This window comes from Oncorhynchus keta, chromosome 37, assembly GCF_023373465.1.
Source record: "Oncorhynchus keta strain PuntledgeMale-10-30-2019 chromosome 37, Oket_V2, whole genome shotgun sequence".
Classification (NCBI taxonomy): Eukaryota; Metazoa; Chordata; class Actinopteri; order Salmoniformes; family Salmonidae; genus Oncorhynchus; species Oncorhynchus keta.
This window is the reverse complement of record NC_068457.1, coordinates 23,322,153-23,339,880: the sequence shown is the minus strand read 5'-3', so window position 1 is coordinate 23,339,880 and position 17,728 is coordinate 23,322,153. Positions and strand designations below refer to the sequence as shown.

At 46.6% G+C, this 17,728-nt stretch overlaps 1 protein-coding gene across 1 annotated transcript; it reads left to right on the top strand.

Moving 5' to 3' along the window:
- Window positions 1-10,452: 10,452 nt before the first annotated feature.
- LOC127916606 (glucose-dependent insulinotropic receptor-like) lies at window positions 10,453-16,340 on the top strand. The gene is made up of 2 exons (XM_052498910.1): window positions 10,453-10,505; window positions 15,641-16,340. The coding sequence occupies exons 1-2, from the start codon at window positions 10,453-10,455 to the stop codon at window positions 16,338-16,340; spliced, it is 753 nt and encodes a 250-aa protein (XP_052354870.1).
- The last annotated feature ends 1,388 nt before the right edge of the window (window positions 16,341-17,728 follow it).

Genomic DNA, 17,728 nt, shown 5'->3' with positions numbered 1-17,728 from the left:
TACATGCAATACCCCATAATGACAAAGCAAAACAGTTTTTTTGAATGTTTTTCCATTTTATATATAAAATAAAATAAATACTTATTTACATAATTTATAAGTATTCAGACCCTTTGCTATGAAACTCGAAATGGAGCTCAGGTGCATCATGTCTCCATTGATCATCCTTGATGTTTCTACAATGTGATTGGAGTCCACCTGTGGTAAAATCAATTGATTGGTCATGACTTGGAAAGGCACACACTTGTCTATATAAAGGTCCCACAGTTCACAGTGCATGTCAGAGAAAAAACCAAGCCATGATGTCTAAGGAATTGTCCGTAGAGCTCCGAGACAGGATTGTGTCGAGGCACAGATCTGGGGTAGGATACCAAAACATTTCTGCAGCATTGAAGGTCCCCATGAACACAGTGGCCTCCATCATTCTTAAATGGAAGAAGTTTGGAACCACAAAGACTCTTCCTAGATCTGGCTGCTCAGCCAAACTGACCAATCAAAGGAGAAGGGCCTTGGTCAGGGACGAGACCAAAGTTCCTCTGTGGAGATGGGAGAACTTTCCAGAAGAACATCCATCTCTGCAGCACTCCACCAATCAGGCCTTTATGGTAGAGTCGACAAGTAGAAGTCTTTCCACAGTAAAAGGCACATGACAGCCCGCTTGGAGTTTGCCAAAAGGCACCTAATGGACTCTTAGACCATGAGAAACAAGATTCTCTGGTCTGATGAAACCAAGATTGAACTCAGATGTGACACCTGTATGCCAAGTGTCATCCCTACAGTGACACATGGTGGTGGCAGCATCATGCTGTGGGGATGTTTTTCAGCGGCAGGCACTGGGAGACTCGTCAGGATCGTGGGAAAGATTAATGGCGTAAAGTACAGAGTTTCTTGATGAAAACCTGCTCCAGACAGGACAACAACCCTTAAGCACACAGCCAAGACAACGCAGGAGTGGCTTCGGAGCAAGTCTCTGAATGTCCTTGAGTGGCCCAGCCAGAGCCGGGACTTAAACCTGATCGAACATCTCTGGAGAGACCTGGAAATAGCTCTGCAGCACACTCCCCATCCAACATGACAGAGCTTGAGAGGATCTGCAGAGAAGAATAGGAGAAACTCCTCGAATACAGGTGTGCCAAGTTTGTAGTGCCATAACCAAGAAGACTAGAGGCAGTAATCGCTGCCAAAGTGCTAAGGAAAGGGTCTGAATACTTATGTAAATGTGATTTTGCTGTTTTTTTATTTTAAATCTGCAAACATTTCTAAAAAACTGTTTTTGCTTTGTCATTATGGGGTTTTGTGTGTAGATTGATGAGGGAATAAAACAATGTAATACATTTTAGAATAAGGCTGTAACGTAACAAAATGTGTAAAAAGTCAAGGGGTCTGAATACTTCCTGAATGCCCTGTAGATCACTATATAGGCTGACTTGGTGACTCAGGAATAAAGTGGGGCGGCAGAACCGGAACCACCTCTTCTTTCCTTTTCCACTGAAAACCGGATGCTTCCGGTTTCTTCCGACTCAGCTGAGGTTGAGTCATTTCTTAAAACAGCTGCAGTGCCTGTGAGGTTGGCATATTTTCAGTACTCCTGAAAAGGTGAAAAAAAATTAACCAAGGAACATTGGCAGGACATATTCTCTGGCAGCTCACACAAAACATATTTTTCAGGAAGACTTACAGTAGAAAAAAATGATACATCATGTTTTGATGTTGTATCAGGGAATAACAACTTAGAAAGCAACAAAGTCCCAAAATGTTTTGTTTTTTAATGTTTACATTAATAGATTGTCCACGATACTGTTTACATTCCTTTGCACAGTAACTGGGCAAGAAGTATGCCATTTTGTGGTCAGAACCTGCCATTGCAAGTACATGTTCTGCAAGTCATCTTTGTCCACACATGGTACACATTTCCAAAGGAAATGTATAGTGTATAAGGTTACAACTCTACACAGACATATTGATCCCTGACCTTCTCCTTTTCATTATCACGTGTGTTGACATTTCTGAAGCACTGTGTATATCATGTAGTTTATTTTAGCATGGCTTGATCATGTATAGAAGTTGTAGTCATTTTACATCAATAAGACATTGAACGTGGGCATAGTAACTTTTAAAAAAAATCTTAATAATCTTGAATTATTGAGTCACTATCTTAAAAATGCTGGCAAGTCGACAAGAGAATTCAAGAGTCAGTGGACACTGATTCTCCACTTCTTCCTGTGTCTTCAAAGGATTCTGCTATTTATCTCAGAGCACAATTCATGGCTGTGAACGTGAAGGGAATCCTTCACCGTCTGATTACTGGATAATCTATGAGTGAGCTGTGGCGTTCACAGAGACGCTGAGACTTCTTCTCTTCAAATGGTTTATTTATTTGCCCGTGACCGCGATCCAAACGGTTTCTGTTCTGCTGATAGTTTTGGTCCAACACTTCCCTTGGAACAGCAGCCATATATTTTGACTGGAAACCATGTTGATCAGAGGGAGCAAATTAATCCATTTGGATCCAAAAAACCTGAGTAACGTTCGTACATGAAAGGCACTGAGTCATCGTCTAATGATTTGACAGTCTGTCTGGCCAATGTCTGGACACACTTAGTTAAAGTTTGAGGCAAATGTTTGAGATTTGCTTTAAACCAGGGAGCTCAAAGCATAGTGAGGTGAAAAGACATGATCCCCTTCTGCTCCTCTTTTTCTTTCCTTCCTTCCTCACATTTGTCCAGTTTCCATGGCAACCGGTTGGAAGACATGTCGGGATGGGTTTGGATTGAGAGTTTTGTTTTGGGATGCCCACAATATCATCTGGTGTGCTTTGTGAAACTCCTTGAAATGTCTAACGGTGACCAACAGGTTAGGATATGCTGCTCGAGGTGATAGGTGACTACATGGAGAGGCCTAATTCTATCAATAATGTATTTACCATTCTACCACCAGTCCCTACTTTACAGGTCCTGTAAATAGTCCTACTTTACAGGAATAAACAACACAATGTGAAAACTGTACTGTATATCCAAAGTACTACAACAAAAACAGAATATTGGAATATAAATATCCTACGTTTGACTACAGGAAAATGCTGACTGGGAGTTGCCTCATCTCATCCATCATGTCTAGTCTGACCTTTAACCTCCTGGGCCATGCAGTACAGTGTAGTTACAACCCAGTGTCTCTCTCCCCACTGGGCCATACAGTACAGTGTAGTTACAACCCAGTGTCTCTCTCCCCACTGGGCCATACAGTACAGTGTAGTTACAACCCAGTGTCTCTCTCCCCACTGGGCCATACAGTACTGTACAGTGTAGTTACAAACCAGTGTCTCTCTCTCCCCACTGGGCCAATACAGTACAGTGTAGTTAGTTAACCCAGTGTCTCTCTCCCCACTGGGCCATACAGTACAGTGTCCCCACTGGTTACAGTTACCCAGTGTCTCTCTCCCCACTGGGCCATACAGTACAGTGTAGTTACAAACCAGTGTCTCTCTCTCCCCACTGGGCCATACAGTACAGTGTAGTTACAACCCAGTGTCTCTCTCCCCACTGGGCCATACAGTACAGTGTAGTTACAAACCAGTGTCTCTCTCTCCCCACTGGGCCATACAGTACAGTGTAGTTACAACCCAGTCTCTCTATCCCCACTGGGCCATACAGTACAGTGTAGTTATAACCCAGTGTCTCTCTCCCCACTGGGCCATACAGTACAGTGTAGTTATAACCCAGTGTCTCTCTCCCCACTGGGCCATACAGTACAGTGTAGTAACAACCCAGTGTCTCTCTCCCCACTGGGCCATACAGTACAGTGTAGTTACAACCCAGAGTCTCTCACCCCACTGGGCCATACAGTACACTGTAGTTACAACCCAGTGTCTCTCTCCCCACTGGGCCATACAGTACGGTGTAGTTACAACCCAGTGTCTCTCTCCCCACTGGGCCATACAGTACAGTGTAGTTACAACCCAGAGTCTCTCTCCCCACTGGGCCATACAGTACAGTGTAGTTACAACCCAGTGTCTCTCTCCCCACTGGGCCATACAGTACGGTGTAGTTACAACCCAGTGTCTCTCTCCCCACTGGGCCATACAGTACGGTGTAGTTACAACCCAGAGTCTCTCTCCCCACTGGGCCATACAGTACAGTGTAGTTACAACCCAGTGTCTCTCTCCCCACTGGGCCATACAGTACGGTGTAGTTACAACCCAGAGTCTCTCTCCCCACTGGGCCATACAGTACAGTGTAGTTACAACCCAGTGTCTCTCTCCCCACTGGACCATACAGTACTGTATGCAGTGAACTCTACTCTACTCTTCCAGTGGGAGGTTTTTGGATGAGGATGAAGAGGGCCCAGGGTGAGTTCCTCATGGGGTTGCTGTTTGAACAAGGCCAGACGGGTGTCTCCTGCACTTCACTGCACCCCCTCTACACCCCTGCGCAAACACACACACACACCGTCCTGAAATGGACAGCTTGTGTCTGACATGTGCTTGAGGGGGCCGGCTGACCCAGCCACTACCCAGTCTGAGAGTTAAAACATGCCATTACTAATCATTACAATCTGTAGTCTACTCAGCAATGACATCCAGACACAGTCAGCAACGTCATTATTACAAATAGGGGACCTCATGAGTCACTGATGTTAGTTCATGTAACACATTCTCAGCAGAAATTCAGGCGTTCCATGGAACCTACCGCAGGAACAGCAAAAACTAAATACCAAGCATGTTTGATAGTTCATCAGGACGTTCACAGCCCTCACACGGTTTCCACTAGATAACCCAGCCACCTAGTCAGATTCCACAGCTACAGAATTAATTTTTGGTCTTCATTTAAGGTTAGAGTTAGGCATAAGGTTAGCAGTGTGGTTAAGGTTGGTGTTAGGTTTCAAATCTGATTTTAGAATGGCTGGGTTATGACTTTGTGTCTTGTGTTCACTAGTGAAAACCCTCACACATCCACTGATATTAAGTAAGCTTTCGCTAGAGTATTGATTATAAAATAATGTCTCTAGGGTGGGATTGGTTCTGGGACTGCCTCCATGGACAGTATAGTACATGAGGTACGGTTGGGTCTGGGACTGCCTCCATGGACAGTATAGTACATGAGGTATGGTTGGGTCTGGGACTGCCTCCATGGACAGTATAGTACATAAGGTAAGGTTGGGTCTGGGACTGCCTCCATGGACAGTATAGTACATGAGGTATGGTTGGTTCTGGGACTGCCTCCATGGACAGTATAGTACATGAGGTATGGTTGGGTCTGGGACTGCCTCCATGGACAGTATAGTACATGAGGTATGGTTGGGTCTGGGACTGCCTCCATGGACAGTATAGTACATGAGGTATGATTGGTTCTGGGACTGCCTCCATGGACAGTATAGTACATGAGGTACGGTTGGGTCTGGGACTGCCTCCATGGACAGTATAGTACATGAGGTATGGTTGGGTCTGGGACTGCCTCCATGGACGTATAGTACATTAGGTATGGTTGGTTCTGGGACTGCCTCCATGGACAGTATAGTACATGAGGTATGGTTGGTTCTGGGACTGCCTCCATGGACAGTATAGTACATGAGGTATGGTTGGTTCTGGGACTGCCTCCATGGACAGTATAGTACATGAGGTATGGTTGGTTCTGGGACTGCCTCCATGGACAGTATAGTACATAAGGTATGAGACTGCCTCCATGGACAGTAGTACATGAGGTATGGTTGGTTCTGGGACTGCCTCCATGGACAGGACATTAGGTATGGTTGGTTCTGGGACTGCCTCCATGGACAGTATAGTACATGAGGTATGGTTGGTTCTGGGACTGCCCCCATGGACAGTATAGTACATAAGGTATGGTTGGTTCTGAGACTGCCTCCATGGACAGTATAGTACATAAGGTAAGGTTGGGTCTGGGACTGCCTCCATGGACAGTATAGTACATAAGGTATGGTTGGGTCTGGGACTGCCTCCATGGACAGTATAGTACATGAGGTATGGTTGGGTCTGGGACTTCCTCCATGGACAATATAGTACATGAGGTATGGTTGGTTCTGAGACTGCCTCCATGGACAGTATAGTACATACGGTATGGTTGGTTCTGAGACTGCCTCCATGGACAGTATAGTACATAAGGTATGGTTGGGTCTGGGACTGCCTCCATGGACAGTATAGTACATGAGGTATGGTTGGTTCTGGGACTGCCTCCACGGACAGTACAGTACATGAGGTATGGTTGGTTCTGGGACTGCCTCCATGGACAATATAGTATATGAGGTATGGTTGGTTCTGGGACTGCCTCCATGGACAATATAGTACATGAGGTATGGTTGGTTCTGAGACTGCCTCCATGGACAATATAGTACATGAGGTATGGTTGATTCTGGGACTGCCTCCATTGACAGTACAGTACATGAGGTATGGTTGGTTCTGAGACTGCCTCCATGGACAGTATAGTACATAAGGTATGGTTGGTTCTGAGACTGCCTCCATGGACAGTATAGTACATGAGGTATGGTTGGGTCTGGGACTGCCTCCATGGACAGTAGAATACATGAGGTATGGTTGGTTCTGGGGATGCTCCCATGGACAGTACAGTACATGAGGTATGGTTGGTTCTGGGGCTGCCTCCATGGACAGTACAGTACATGAGGTATGGTTGGTTCTGGGGATGCTCCCATGGACAGTACAGTACATGAGGTATGGTTGGTTCTGGGGCTGCCTCCATGGACAGTACAGTACATGAGGTATGGTTGGTTCTGGGGCTGCCTCCAAGGACAGTACAGTACATGAAGTATGGTTGGTTCTGGGACTGTCCCATGGACAGTACAGTACATGAGATATGGTTGGTTCTGGGGATGCTCCCATGGACAGTACAGTACATGAGGTATGGTTGGTTCTGGGGCTGCCTCCATGGACAGTACAGTACATGAGGTATGGTTGGTTCTGGGACTGTCCCATGGACAGTACAGTACATGAGGTATGGTTGGTTCTGGGGCTGCCTCCAAGGACAGTACAGTACATGAGGTATGGTTGGTTCTGGGCTGCCTCCAAGGACAGTACAGTACATGAGGTATGGTTGGTTCTGGGGCTGCCTCCAAGGACAGTACAGTACATGAGGTATGGTTGGTTCTGGGGCTGTCCCATGGACAGTACAGTACATGAAGTATGGTTGGTTCTGGGACTGTCCCATGGACAGTACAGTACATGAAGTATGGTTGGTTCTGGGGCTGCCTCCAAGGACAGTACAGTACATGAAGTATGGTTGGTTCTGGGGCTGCATGGACTCCATGAGGTAGGACAGTACAGTACATGAAGTATGGTTGGTTCTGGGGCTGCCTCCAAGGACAGTACAGTACATGGTTGGTTCTGGGGCTGCCTCCAAGGACAGTACAGTACATGAAGTATGGTTGGTTCTGGGACTGTCCCATGGACAGTACAGTACATGCAGTATGGTTGGTTCTGGGGCTGCCTCCAAGGACAGTACAGTACATGAAGTATGTTTGGTTCTGGGGCCTCCATAGATCACAGCATAACAACATGGTTGGTTCTGGGGATTGTATCACAGGTAGGGCTTGTAAATAATGATATTACAGTGTAACGGAGTGGTTGAGTAATATTGGTAGCATGCAGTTTCAGACGGTTCCATAGTCTCTATCAATCAAGAGAAAGTTGGATTTTCACAGACTTGCATCAATGTGAAGAGAATATTTTCACTTAACTGTTTTACGGAGATTGATAGGGATCAGACTGGGATAAGACTGCTACCAGCCAGGGGAAATATATTGTACTTTCCTTTATAAACCAATCAAAGAGAGCACATTGAAATGATTAATCACTCTTTTGCACGCTCTCTTAATAGGCAGTTTGGGAAAGGATTTACCGTCGGTGTTCATGGGTAATTTGCGCTAAAATCACACTGTTCATGTCTCCCTTGACAACATAAACCACAACTGTTCAGATCTATTTCAATGAAAGGTCAGGAAATATTTTGACATTTAACACGATGTGTTTTCAAGTATATAAAAATGAACGTCAGTGTGATGCTGAGCAGAAACATTCTTTAACGCAGAGGAAGCAAAATAATAGAATTCCATGGTTGATGTGTCAGATGAGGTTATAAGATCCTGTATTATTTCTATCCTTGGTGAAACATTTGTATTAATCTCTTCACAACAATAGCGGCTGACGGATTCCACTTTCCAATGTAGCCAGAACGCTGTCATTTTCCAACATCGCCAACTGCTTTCCCAGTTCCTGTCTTTGAGAACTTAATGCATTTCGACCCTCATACCATCCCTCCTCGGCACAACCAACCAACCCATACCAACACCACACAAGACAAATACATGCTATTACAGCCTGCGGTTTGTAGACCGCAACCACAAGCCCTTTAGACAGACAAGATAAAACTCAAATTCATACATTTGGTGCCAGGTGATGTGGAAGCACAAGGCACTGCCAGAAGCAGCACTGAAGCAGACAGAGCAAACAATTCCAAGCATTCCTTGGAGAACCAGAGTAAAGTGACACAGACATCCTCTACCACACAGCAGAGGTCACAGAGGCCTGGCCAGATGCAGCAGGCTGCAGAGATAGAGACGCCACTCAGAGAAGAGGACGCTTTGGTCCTTTGGAAATAACCAGTCAACCGTTCCAGTGTACTACTGCTTTTCAAGCCTCTAAACTCATCAGAATTATTTTTTATTTAGCCTTTATTCAACTAGGCAAGACAGTTAATAACAAATTCATATTTTACAATGACGGCCTACCCCGGCCAAACCCTCCCCTAACCCGGAAAACGCTGGGCTAATTGTGCGCTGCCCTATGGGAGTCCCGATCCCGACCGGTTGTGATACAGCCCAGGATAGAACCAGGGTCTGTAGTGACACCTCTAGTAGTGGGATCCAGTGCCTTAGTCCGCTGTGCCACTCAGGAGACCCTTTATGTCTAGCTCTCCTTTTCATCTCATCACACATGCAATGTGGCTCATTTGTTTTTGGCCCAACATGATAGAAACCAATTGTTGTTAGTTAAAGATGAACTCCTTGAGCAGGAGACAGACTCAGCATACTACAGTACACATCAATCCTAATGAAACATTTGAACATCAAACATCTCAGTTAAGAAGGAGCAAGATGAGAACGAGCGCGAGCATGAGGAAGACATACATGAGAAAAGAGAGAAAGAAAGAGGGAAAGAAAGAAAGGACAGACTTTGGAGCATATTTGTCTAACTGTTGTTCTTCCCAGTGTGTCTCCAGGAGGGCATAGTTTCCCCAGCAGAGAGAAGAGCCCCAGTCCCTGTTTGCTGAGCGTTGATGGATTGAGCCGTCTCTGAGTCCTACACGAGAACCGTTTTCACTGGCGTACGATACAGGGCGGCGCGTGGAGGTAGCACAGGGCACTAATAACCCTGCCTGCCGTGAGATTACACACAGACTGTTGACTAAGGGATATTCTCTACCAGACGATATACAATGTGTTTTGTCCAGTTACCAGTTCCAGAGATGCTGAACTGAGAGTCAGAGAGGAAGTACGTTACTGACAATATAAACCAGTACTATATTATTTAACAAACGTATATGTGACTGCACTGGCTATACGCTAACTAGAAAACCTTTACAAACTATTTAAAATCAATAAATTAAAGGTTGAGAACTCCACAGCTTTAAAACATCAGATGACCATCAAACAGAAATATGATTGTGATACTGTCCAAACATGGCTCTAGTAGATTGATGTCCTGTAATTGGTGTTGGACCAGTTAAAGGAAAAATCCACTCAAAAAATACATTTTGGTACTGTTTTCCTTAGTCCACTGTTGATACAATCCCAAAATGTTTTGCATGTCAGCAGTCAAGTGTTCAAGATATTGGACTTTCAAGAAGCAAATTGTCACTTGCCACATCATTATGATGGTGCAAAATGCCTCATATGATGATGTGGCAAGTGACACTTTGCTTCTTGAAAGTCCAATATCTTGAACACTTGACTGCTGACATGCAAAACATTGAGTGGGTTTTCCTTTAAAGGAGTTGTCTCCCTTCTCTGTACTGTAATCGTTGCTTCATGTGTTAGTTGGTGAATGTTAGATCTTAGCTGGTGACTGTGGAAACTCTTTGTTTCCACTGGTCTAGCCAGAGTAAACGGAGCCATGGAGTTCGTCGTCTAGTTACCACAGCCACAAAACCATAAACATGGCTAAACCAGCCTATTTTCTACATTTCTCTTAATTAAAAAACAAAAACGAACCACACCACTTAACCCTAACCTTAACTTGAGACCAATGTTTGATTTTATGACATTTTTAATAGCTCATTTTGACTTTGTGTCTGTGTTAACTAGTGACAACCATGGAGTTCAGGCTCCCTCCATTCTATTCCACTCACCTTTTATTCAGAAGTGAGACTCACATTAACATTCTGATGATCCCCCTTTCTATGATCTGACGCCATTTACAAAGCCACAAATATGCAGACCAAGTGTATCAACGACATTATCGTCTGGAGTCGACCGGATGAAAAGTGGGACTTCAACAACTTTATTTCAGATGCGAGGCCAAGTGCAATAACATGAATATGCATGAATATGCCTTTTGAATATGCAGATGATGACTCTAAATATTAAAGAATGTACATGGTCAATTGGACTTATTTTGGAAAATAGCACACTGGACAGTGCTATCCTCGATGCCGATGGTGTTATAATATTTTTATAAACTGGGTGGTTCGAGCCCTGAATGCTGATTGGTTGACAGCCATGGTATATCAGACAGTAGACCACGGGTATGATAAAACATTTATTTTTACTGCTCTAATTACGTTGGGTAACCAGTTTATAACAGCATTACCAGTTTATAATAGCAATACAAAAAAACCTCAGGGTTTTTTGATTTATGGCCAATATACCACGGCTAAGGGCTGTAGTATCCAGGCACTCGGCGTTGCGTCATGCCGGAGTATATTGGCCATATAGCACACCTCTTCGGGCCTTATTGCTTACATATATTATGGTGAGGTCAGAGCAGTGAGCTGGCTGGCGAGTGTGCTCCCAGGGGTCAAAAGAGTATGAACTTCTAGTGAATGAACTTCCAACGAACTGGAGAAAGACAGATTTTACAAGCTTGTAGGAATGGGCTTGATTCGGCCTGGCAGGACAAGGGTCACAGTGAAAAACAAGACAAAACCTTCATGGATTTTATGGCGTTTTCAGATATATTGATTCAGTGTCTGACTATGACAGGGGCTGTGTTTTACATGTGTAGAGGCATATCTCTATAAAGGGAGACATGCTAAGGCCCCATAGGCCAGAGGAGACCTTTCTATATCTGTAAATCAGTCACACAACCTTTAACATGGCAAAAAGGGATGGGAGAATCCATGACCATGACCTCCATAAATAAACCCTAGCGCTTTGTTGAGACGTAGATGCTCAGCAGCAACAGACAGCCTTCTCAAACTGCTGGTGGTCAACATCCATCCATCCATCCATCCATTCATCCATCCATCAGTCCATCCATCAATCAGTCCATCCAGGAGAGAGCCATCAGTCCATCCAGGAGAGAGCCACCAGTCCAACCAGGAGAGAGCCATCAGTCCATCCAGGAGAGAGCCATCGGTCCATCCAGGAGAGAGCCACCAGTCCAACCAGGAGACAGCCCTCAGTCCAACCAGGAGAGAGCCATCAGTCCATCCAGGAGAGAGCCATCAGTCCATCCAGGAGAGAGCCATCAGTCCATCCAGGAGAGAGCCATCAGTCCAACCAGGAGAGAGCCATCAGCCCACCCAGGAGAGAGCCATCGGTCCATCCAGGAGAGAGCCATCGGTCCATCCAGGAGAGAGCCAGCGGTCCATCCAGGAGAGAGCCATCAGTCCATCCAGGAGAGAGCCAGCGGTCCATCCAGGAGAGAGCCATCAGTCCATCCAGGAGAGAGCCATCGGTCCATCCAGGAGAGAGCCATCAGTCCATCCAGGAGAGAGCCATCAGTCCATCCAGGAGAGAGCCATCGGTCCATCCAGGAGAGAGCCATCGGTCCATCCAGGAGAGAGCCATCGGTCCATCCAGGAGAGAGCCAGCGGTCCATCCAGGAGAGAGCCATCGGTCCATCCAGGAGAGAGCGATCGGTCCATCCTGGAGAGAGCCATCAGTCCATCCAGGAGAGAGCCAGGAGAGAGCCATCCGGCGCCGACAGAGATGGCCGCCTCGCTTCGCGTTCCGAGGAAACTATGCAGTTTTTTGTTTTTTTACGTGTTATTTCTTACATTAGTACCCCAGGTCATCTTAGGTTTCATTACATACAGTCGAGAAGAACTACTGAATATAAGATCAGCGTCAACTCACCATCAGTACGACCAAGAATATGTTTTTCGCGACGCGGATCCTGTGTTCTGCCTTACAAACAGGACAACGGAATGGATCGCATGCAGCGACCCAAAAAAAACAACTCCGAAAAAGGGGGAAACGAGGCGGTCAGACTCCGGAGACGGGCACACCATGCACCACTCCCTGGCATTCTTCTTGCCAATGTCCAGTCTCTTGACAACAAGGTTGATGAAATCTGAGCAAGGGTAGCATTCCAGAGGGACATCAGAGACTGTAACGTTCTGTGCTTCACAGAAACATGGCTCACTGGAGAGACGCTATCCGAGGCGGTGCAGCCAATGGGTTTCTCCACGCATCGCGCCGACAGAAACAAACACCTTTCTGGTAAGAAGAGGGGCGGGGGGGCGTATGCCTTATGGCTAACGAGACATGGTGTGATGAAAGAAACATACAGGAACTCAAATCCTTCTGTTCACCTGATTTAGAATTCCTCACAATCAAATGTAGACCGCGTTATCTACCAAGATAATTCTCTTCGATTATAATCACAGCCGTATATATCCCCCCCCAAGCAGACACATCGATGGCTCTGAATGAACTTTATTTAACTCTTTGCAAACTGGAAACCATTTATCCGGAGGCTGCATTCATTGTAGCTGGGGATTTTAACAAGGCTAATCTGAAAACAAGACTCCCTAAATTTTATCAGCATATCGATTGCGCAACCAGGGGTGGAAAAACCTTGGATCATTGTTGCTCTAACTTCCGCGACGCATATAAGGCCCTGCCCCGCCCCCCTTTCGGAAAAGCTGACCACGACTCCATTTTGTTGATCCCTGCCTACAGACAGAAACTAAAACTAGAGGCTCCAATGCTGAGGTCTGTCCAACGCTGGTCCGACCAAGCTGACTCCACACTCCAAGACTGCTTCCATCACGTGGACTGGGATATGTTTCCATATTGCGACAGATAACAACATTGACGAATACGCTGATTCGGTGTGCGAGTTCATTAGAACGTGCGTTGAAGATGTCGTTCCCATAGCAACGATTAAAACATTCCCTAACCAGAAACCGTGGATTGATGGCAGCATTCGCGTGAAACTGAAAGCGCGAACCACTGCTTTTAATCAGGGCAAGGTGTCTGGTAACATAACCGAATACAAACAGTGCAGCTATTCCCTCCGCAAGGCTATCAAACAAGCTAAGCGTCAGTACAGAGACAAAGTAGAATCTCAATTCAACGGCTCAGACACAAGAGGCATGTGGCAGGGTCTACAGTCAATCACAGACTACAAGATGAAATCCAGCCCAGTCACGGACCAGGATGTCTTGCTCCCAGGCAGACTAAATAACTTTTTTGCCCGCTTTGAGGACAATACAGTGCCACTGACACGGTCTGTAACGAAAACATGCGGTCTCTCCTTCACTGCAGCCGAGGTGAGTAAGACATTTAAGCGTGTTAACCCTCGCAAAGCTGCAGGACCAGACGGCATCCCCAGCCGCGTCCTCAGAGCATGCGCAGACCAGCTGGCCGGTGTGTTTACGGACATATTCAATCAATCCCTATACCAGTTTGCTGTTCCCACATGCTTCAAGAGGGCCACCATTGTTCCTGTTCCCAAGAAAGCTAAGGTAACTGAGCTAAACGACTACCGCCCCGTAGCACTCACTTCCGTCATCATGAAGTGCTTTGAGAGACTAGTCAAGGACCATATCACCTCCACCCTACCTGACACCCTAGACCCACTCCAATTTGCTTACCGCCCAAATAGGTCCACAGACGATGCTATCTCAACCACACTGCACACTGCCCTAACCCATCTGGACAAAAGGAATACCTATGTGGGAATGCTGTTCATCGACTACAGCACGGCATTCAACACCATAGTACCCTCCAAGCTAGTCATCAAGCTCGAGACCCTGGGTCTCGACCCCGCCCTGTGCAACTGGGTACTGGACTTCCTGACGGGCCGCCCCCAGGTGGTGAGGGTAGGCAACAACATCTCCTCCCCGCTGATCGTCAACACTGGGGCCCCACAAGGGTGCGTTCTGAGCCCTCTCCTGTACTCCCTGTTCACCCACGACTGCGTGGCCACGCACGCCTCCAAATCAATCATCAAGTTTGCGGACGACACAACAGTGGTAGGCTTGATTACCAACAACGACGAGACGGCCTACAGGGAGGAGGTGAGGGCCCTCGGAGTGTGGTGTCAGGAAAATAACCTCACACTCAACGTCAACAAAACTAAGGAGATGATTGTGGACTTCAGGAAACAGCAGAGGGAACACCCCCCTATCCACATTGATGGAACAGTAGTGGAGAGGGTAGCAAGTTTTAAGTTCCTCGGCATACACATCACAGACAAACTGAATTGGTCCACTCACACAGACAGCATCGTGAAGAAGGCGCAGCAGCGCCTCTTTAACCTCAGGAGGCTGAAGAAATTTGGCTTGTCACCAAAAGCACTCACAAACTTCTACAAATGCACAATCGAGAGCATCCTGGCGGGCTGTATCACCGCCTGGTACGGCAACTGCTCCACCCTCAACCGTAAGGCTCTCCAGAGGGTAGTGAGGTCTGCACAACGCATCACCGGGGGCAAACTACCTGCCCTCCAGGACACCTACACCACCCGATGTTACAGGAAGGCCATAAAGATCATCAAGGACATCAACCACCCGAGCCACTGCCTGTTCACCCCGCTATCATCCAGAAGGCGAGGTCAGTACAGGTGCATCAAAGCTGGGACCGAGAGACTGAAAAACAGCTTCTACCTGAAGGCCATCAGACTGTTAAACAGCCACCACTAACATTGAGTGGCTGCTGCCAACACACTGACAATGACACTGACTCCACTTTAACTATGCCACTTTGTTTACATACTCATCTCATATGTATATACTGTACTCGATACCATCTACTCATTCATATATCCTTATGTACATATTCTTTATCCCCTTACACTGTGTATAAGACAGTAGTTTTGGAATTGTTAGTTAGATTACTTGTTGGTTATTACTGCATTGTCGGAACTAGAAGCACAAGCATTTCGCTACACTCGCATTAACATCTGCTAACCATGTGTATGTGACAAATAACATTTGATTTGATTTGATAACCAGGAGAGAGCCATCAGTCCATCCAGGAGAGAGCCATCAGTCCAACCAGGACTTCACTAGAACCCAAGTTCTTAATGCGTTGGCCATGGGATCAAATGATTGTCAGATTGCCACCGCATCAATCAGCTAGATTTTGACACCTGCCAGTAGCAGTAGCACAAAGAGCATGCTGGGCAGTCAGTCTCCACCAGGTGTGCCCAGTCAGTCTCCACCAGGTGTGCCCAGTCAGTCTACACCAGGTGTGCCCAGTCAGTCTACACCAGGTGTGCCCAGTCAGTCTACACCAGGTGTGACCAGTCGGTCTACACCCGGTGTGCCCAGTCAGTCTACACCAGGTGTGCCCAGTCAGTCTACACCAGGTGTGCCCAGTCAGTCTACTCCAGGTGTGCCCAGTCAGTCTACTCCAGGTGTGCCCAGTCAGTCTCCACCAGGTGTGCCCAGTCAGTCTCCACCAGGTGTGCCCAGTCAGTCTCCACCAGGTGTGCCCAGTCAGTCTACACCAGGTGTGCCCAGTCAGTCTACACCAGGTATGCCCAGTCAGTCTCCACCAGGTGTGCCCAGTCAGTCTCCACCAGGTGTGCCCAGTCAGTCTACACCAGGTGTGCCCAGTCAGTCTACACCAGGTGTGCCCAGTCAGTCTCCACCAGGTGTGCCCAGTCAGTCTACACCAGGTGTGCCCAGTCAGTCTCCACCAGGTGTGCCCAGTCAGTCTACACCAGGTGTGCCCAGTCAGTCTACACCAGGTGTGCCCAGTCAGTCTACACCAGGTGTGCCCAGTCAGTCTCCACCAGGTGTGCCCAGTCAGTCTACACCAGGTGTGCCCAGTCAGTCTACACCAGGTGTGCCCAGACAGTCTCCACCAGGTGTGCCCAGTCAGTCTACACCAGGTGTGCCCAGTCAGTCTACACCAGGTGAGCCCAGACAGTCTCCACCAGGTGTGCCCAGTCAGTCTACACCAGGTGTGCCCAACCTTCTTTGATGTGAGATCTACCAACCAACAAAATGTATGGAACGCAACACACCACTGACTATGGACCTGTTGCTATGATACCTATTTGATACGGAAATATGTGGACCAATAACATGTTTTCCACAAATAAGTGAAACCACTTTCATTTCCGACCTTAGTGTGACTTTTGGCATTGGGTTGAGTCAAGTAGTTTTTCATAGTCAGGGCTGTAGCAGCTTGTTGCAAGTCTCACACAGGCCACAAGTCTCATGCAGGCCATCAGTCATAGTAGATCTGTACTTGGACTTAATTATCTTCATGTGAGAAAATGCAGACTCACAGAGGAAGGTTGATCCAAAAAGGACTGATATGTTGAGAGCACATCTTCTTATGTTGGGATACTTCTCCTCCAGCAGTAGCTCCCAGAACTCTTCCTTCATCTCAGTGGTTGCCCTGGATTTCAGCTGTATGTCATTTTGATGGGTGAGAATTTCAGTTTCTGCTATAGTTGTGTCCAACTGAACAAGTGATCCCATTTTGGAGGCAATGACTTCCACATTTATGTCTGTGCCAAACGGAAAGCACATATAAGTGGCAATAGGCTCAAGTGATGCAAAGTCAGTGAAACGACTGCAAAACTCAGATAAGATGTTCTGGACTCTAAAGATGTGCTGAATCCTTGCCCTGGTGTTCAAGTTCTGAATGCATGTGTTGAAAGAGATGCAGGTCTTTACGTTGCAGATTTCTTGAGAGCAGTTGTGGTTTGCATTGAAGTGTTCACAGAGCTGATCATGTCCATTACATGTTTGCCTTTTCCGTAAGTTAGGTCAGTGAGAAAAGATAAATCCAGGAGCCACTGTGTGTCCTCTAACTGTGCATATTCTGCATGTTTGGAGACCTTGAGAAACTCCTTGATTTCAGGCAACAACTCACTGAATCAACCTAAAAATGTACCTCGGCTCAGCCACCGCACATCCGTGTGCAGCAGCAGGTCTGTGTGCCCCGCTTCAGCCTCTAAGTGAGTGTGAAAAAGCCTCCTCTGTCCCCTTTCTTTGGGATAGCGATGCTATTATGGCAGACGAGGCACACACATTTTGAGTTTGACATGATGAAAAAAGAATCCTCCTTTCCTTGTGGAAATGATATGTTTTCAGTTTTTTTGTATCCTTCCCTCCACTCATTATTGCTGCTGTCAACTACACAACTTAAGAACTAATCTGGCTACAAAGTTAACTAGCTAGCTACCTGCCTGGCATCACCGTGACCTCGACTTGGAGTTGGCGGACGACATCTGACCACGCTAACTAGGCATACGTCAATAAGTGGGCGGGGACTGGTCATATTTTATGTAAAT

Excerpts from the sequence above, each read along its gene's own strand:
- LOC127916606 (XM_052498910.1), top strand. The coding sequence starts at position 10,453 with ATGCAGACCAAGTGTATCAACGACATTATCGTCTGGAGTCGACCGGAT. Across the intron at positions 10,506-15,640 it reads TGGAGTCGACCGGATGAAAA|GTGTGCCCAGTCAGTCTACA; the intron begins GTGGGACTTCAA and ends AGTCTCCACCAG.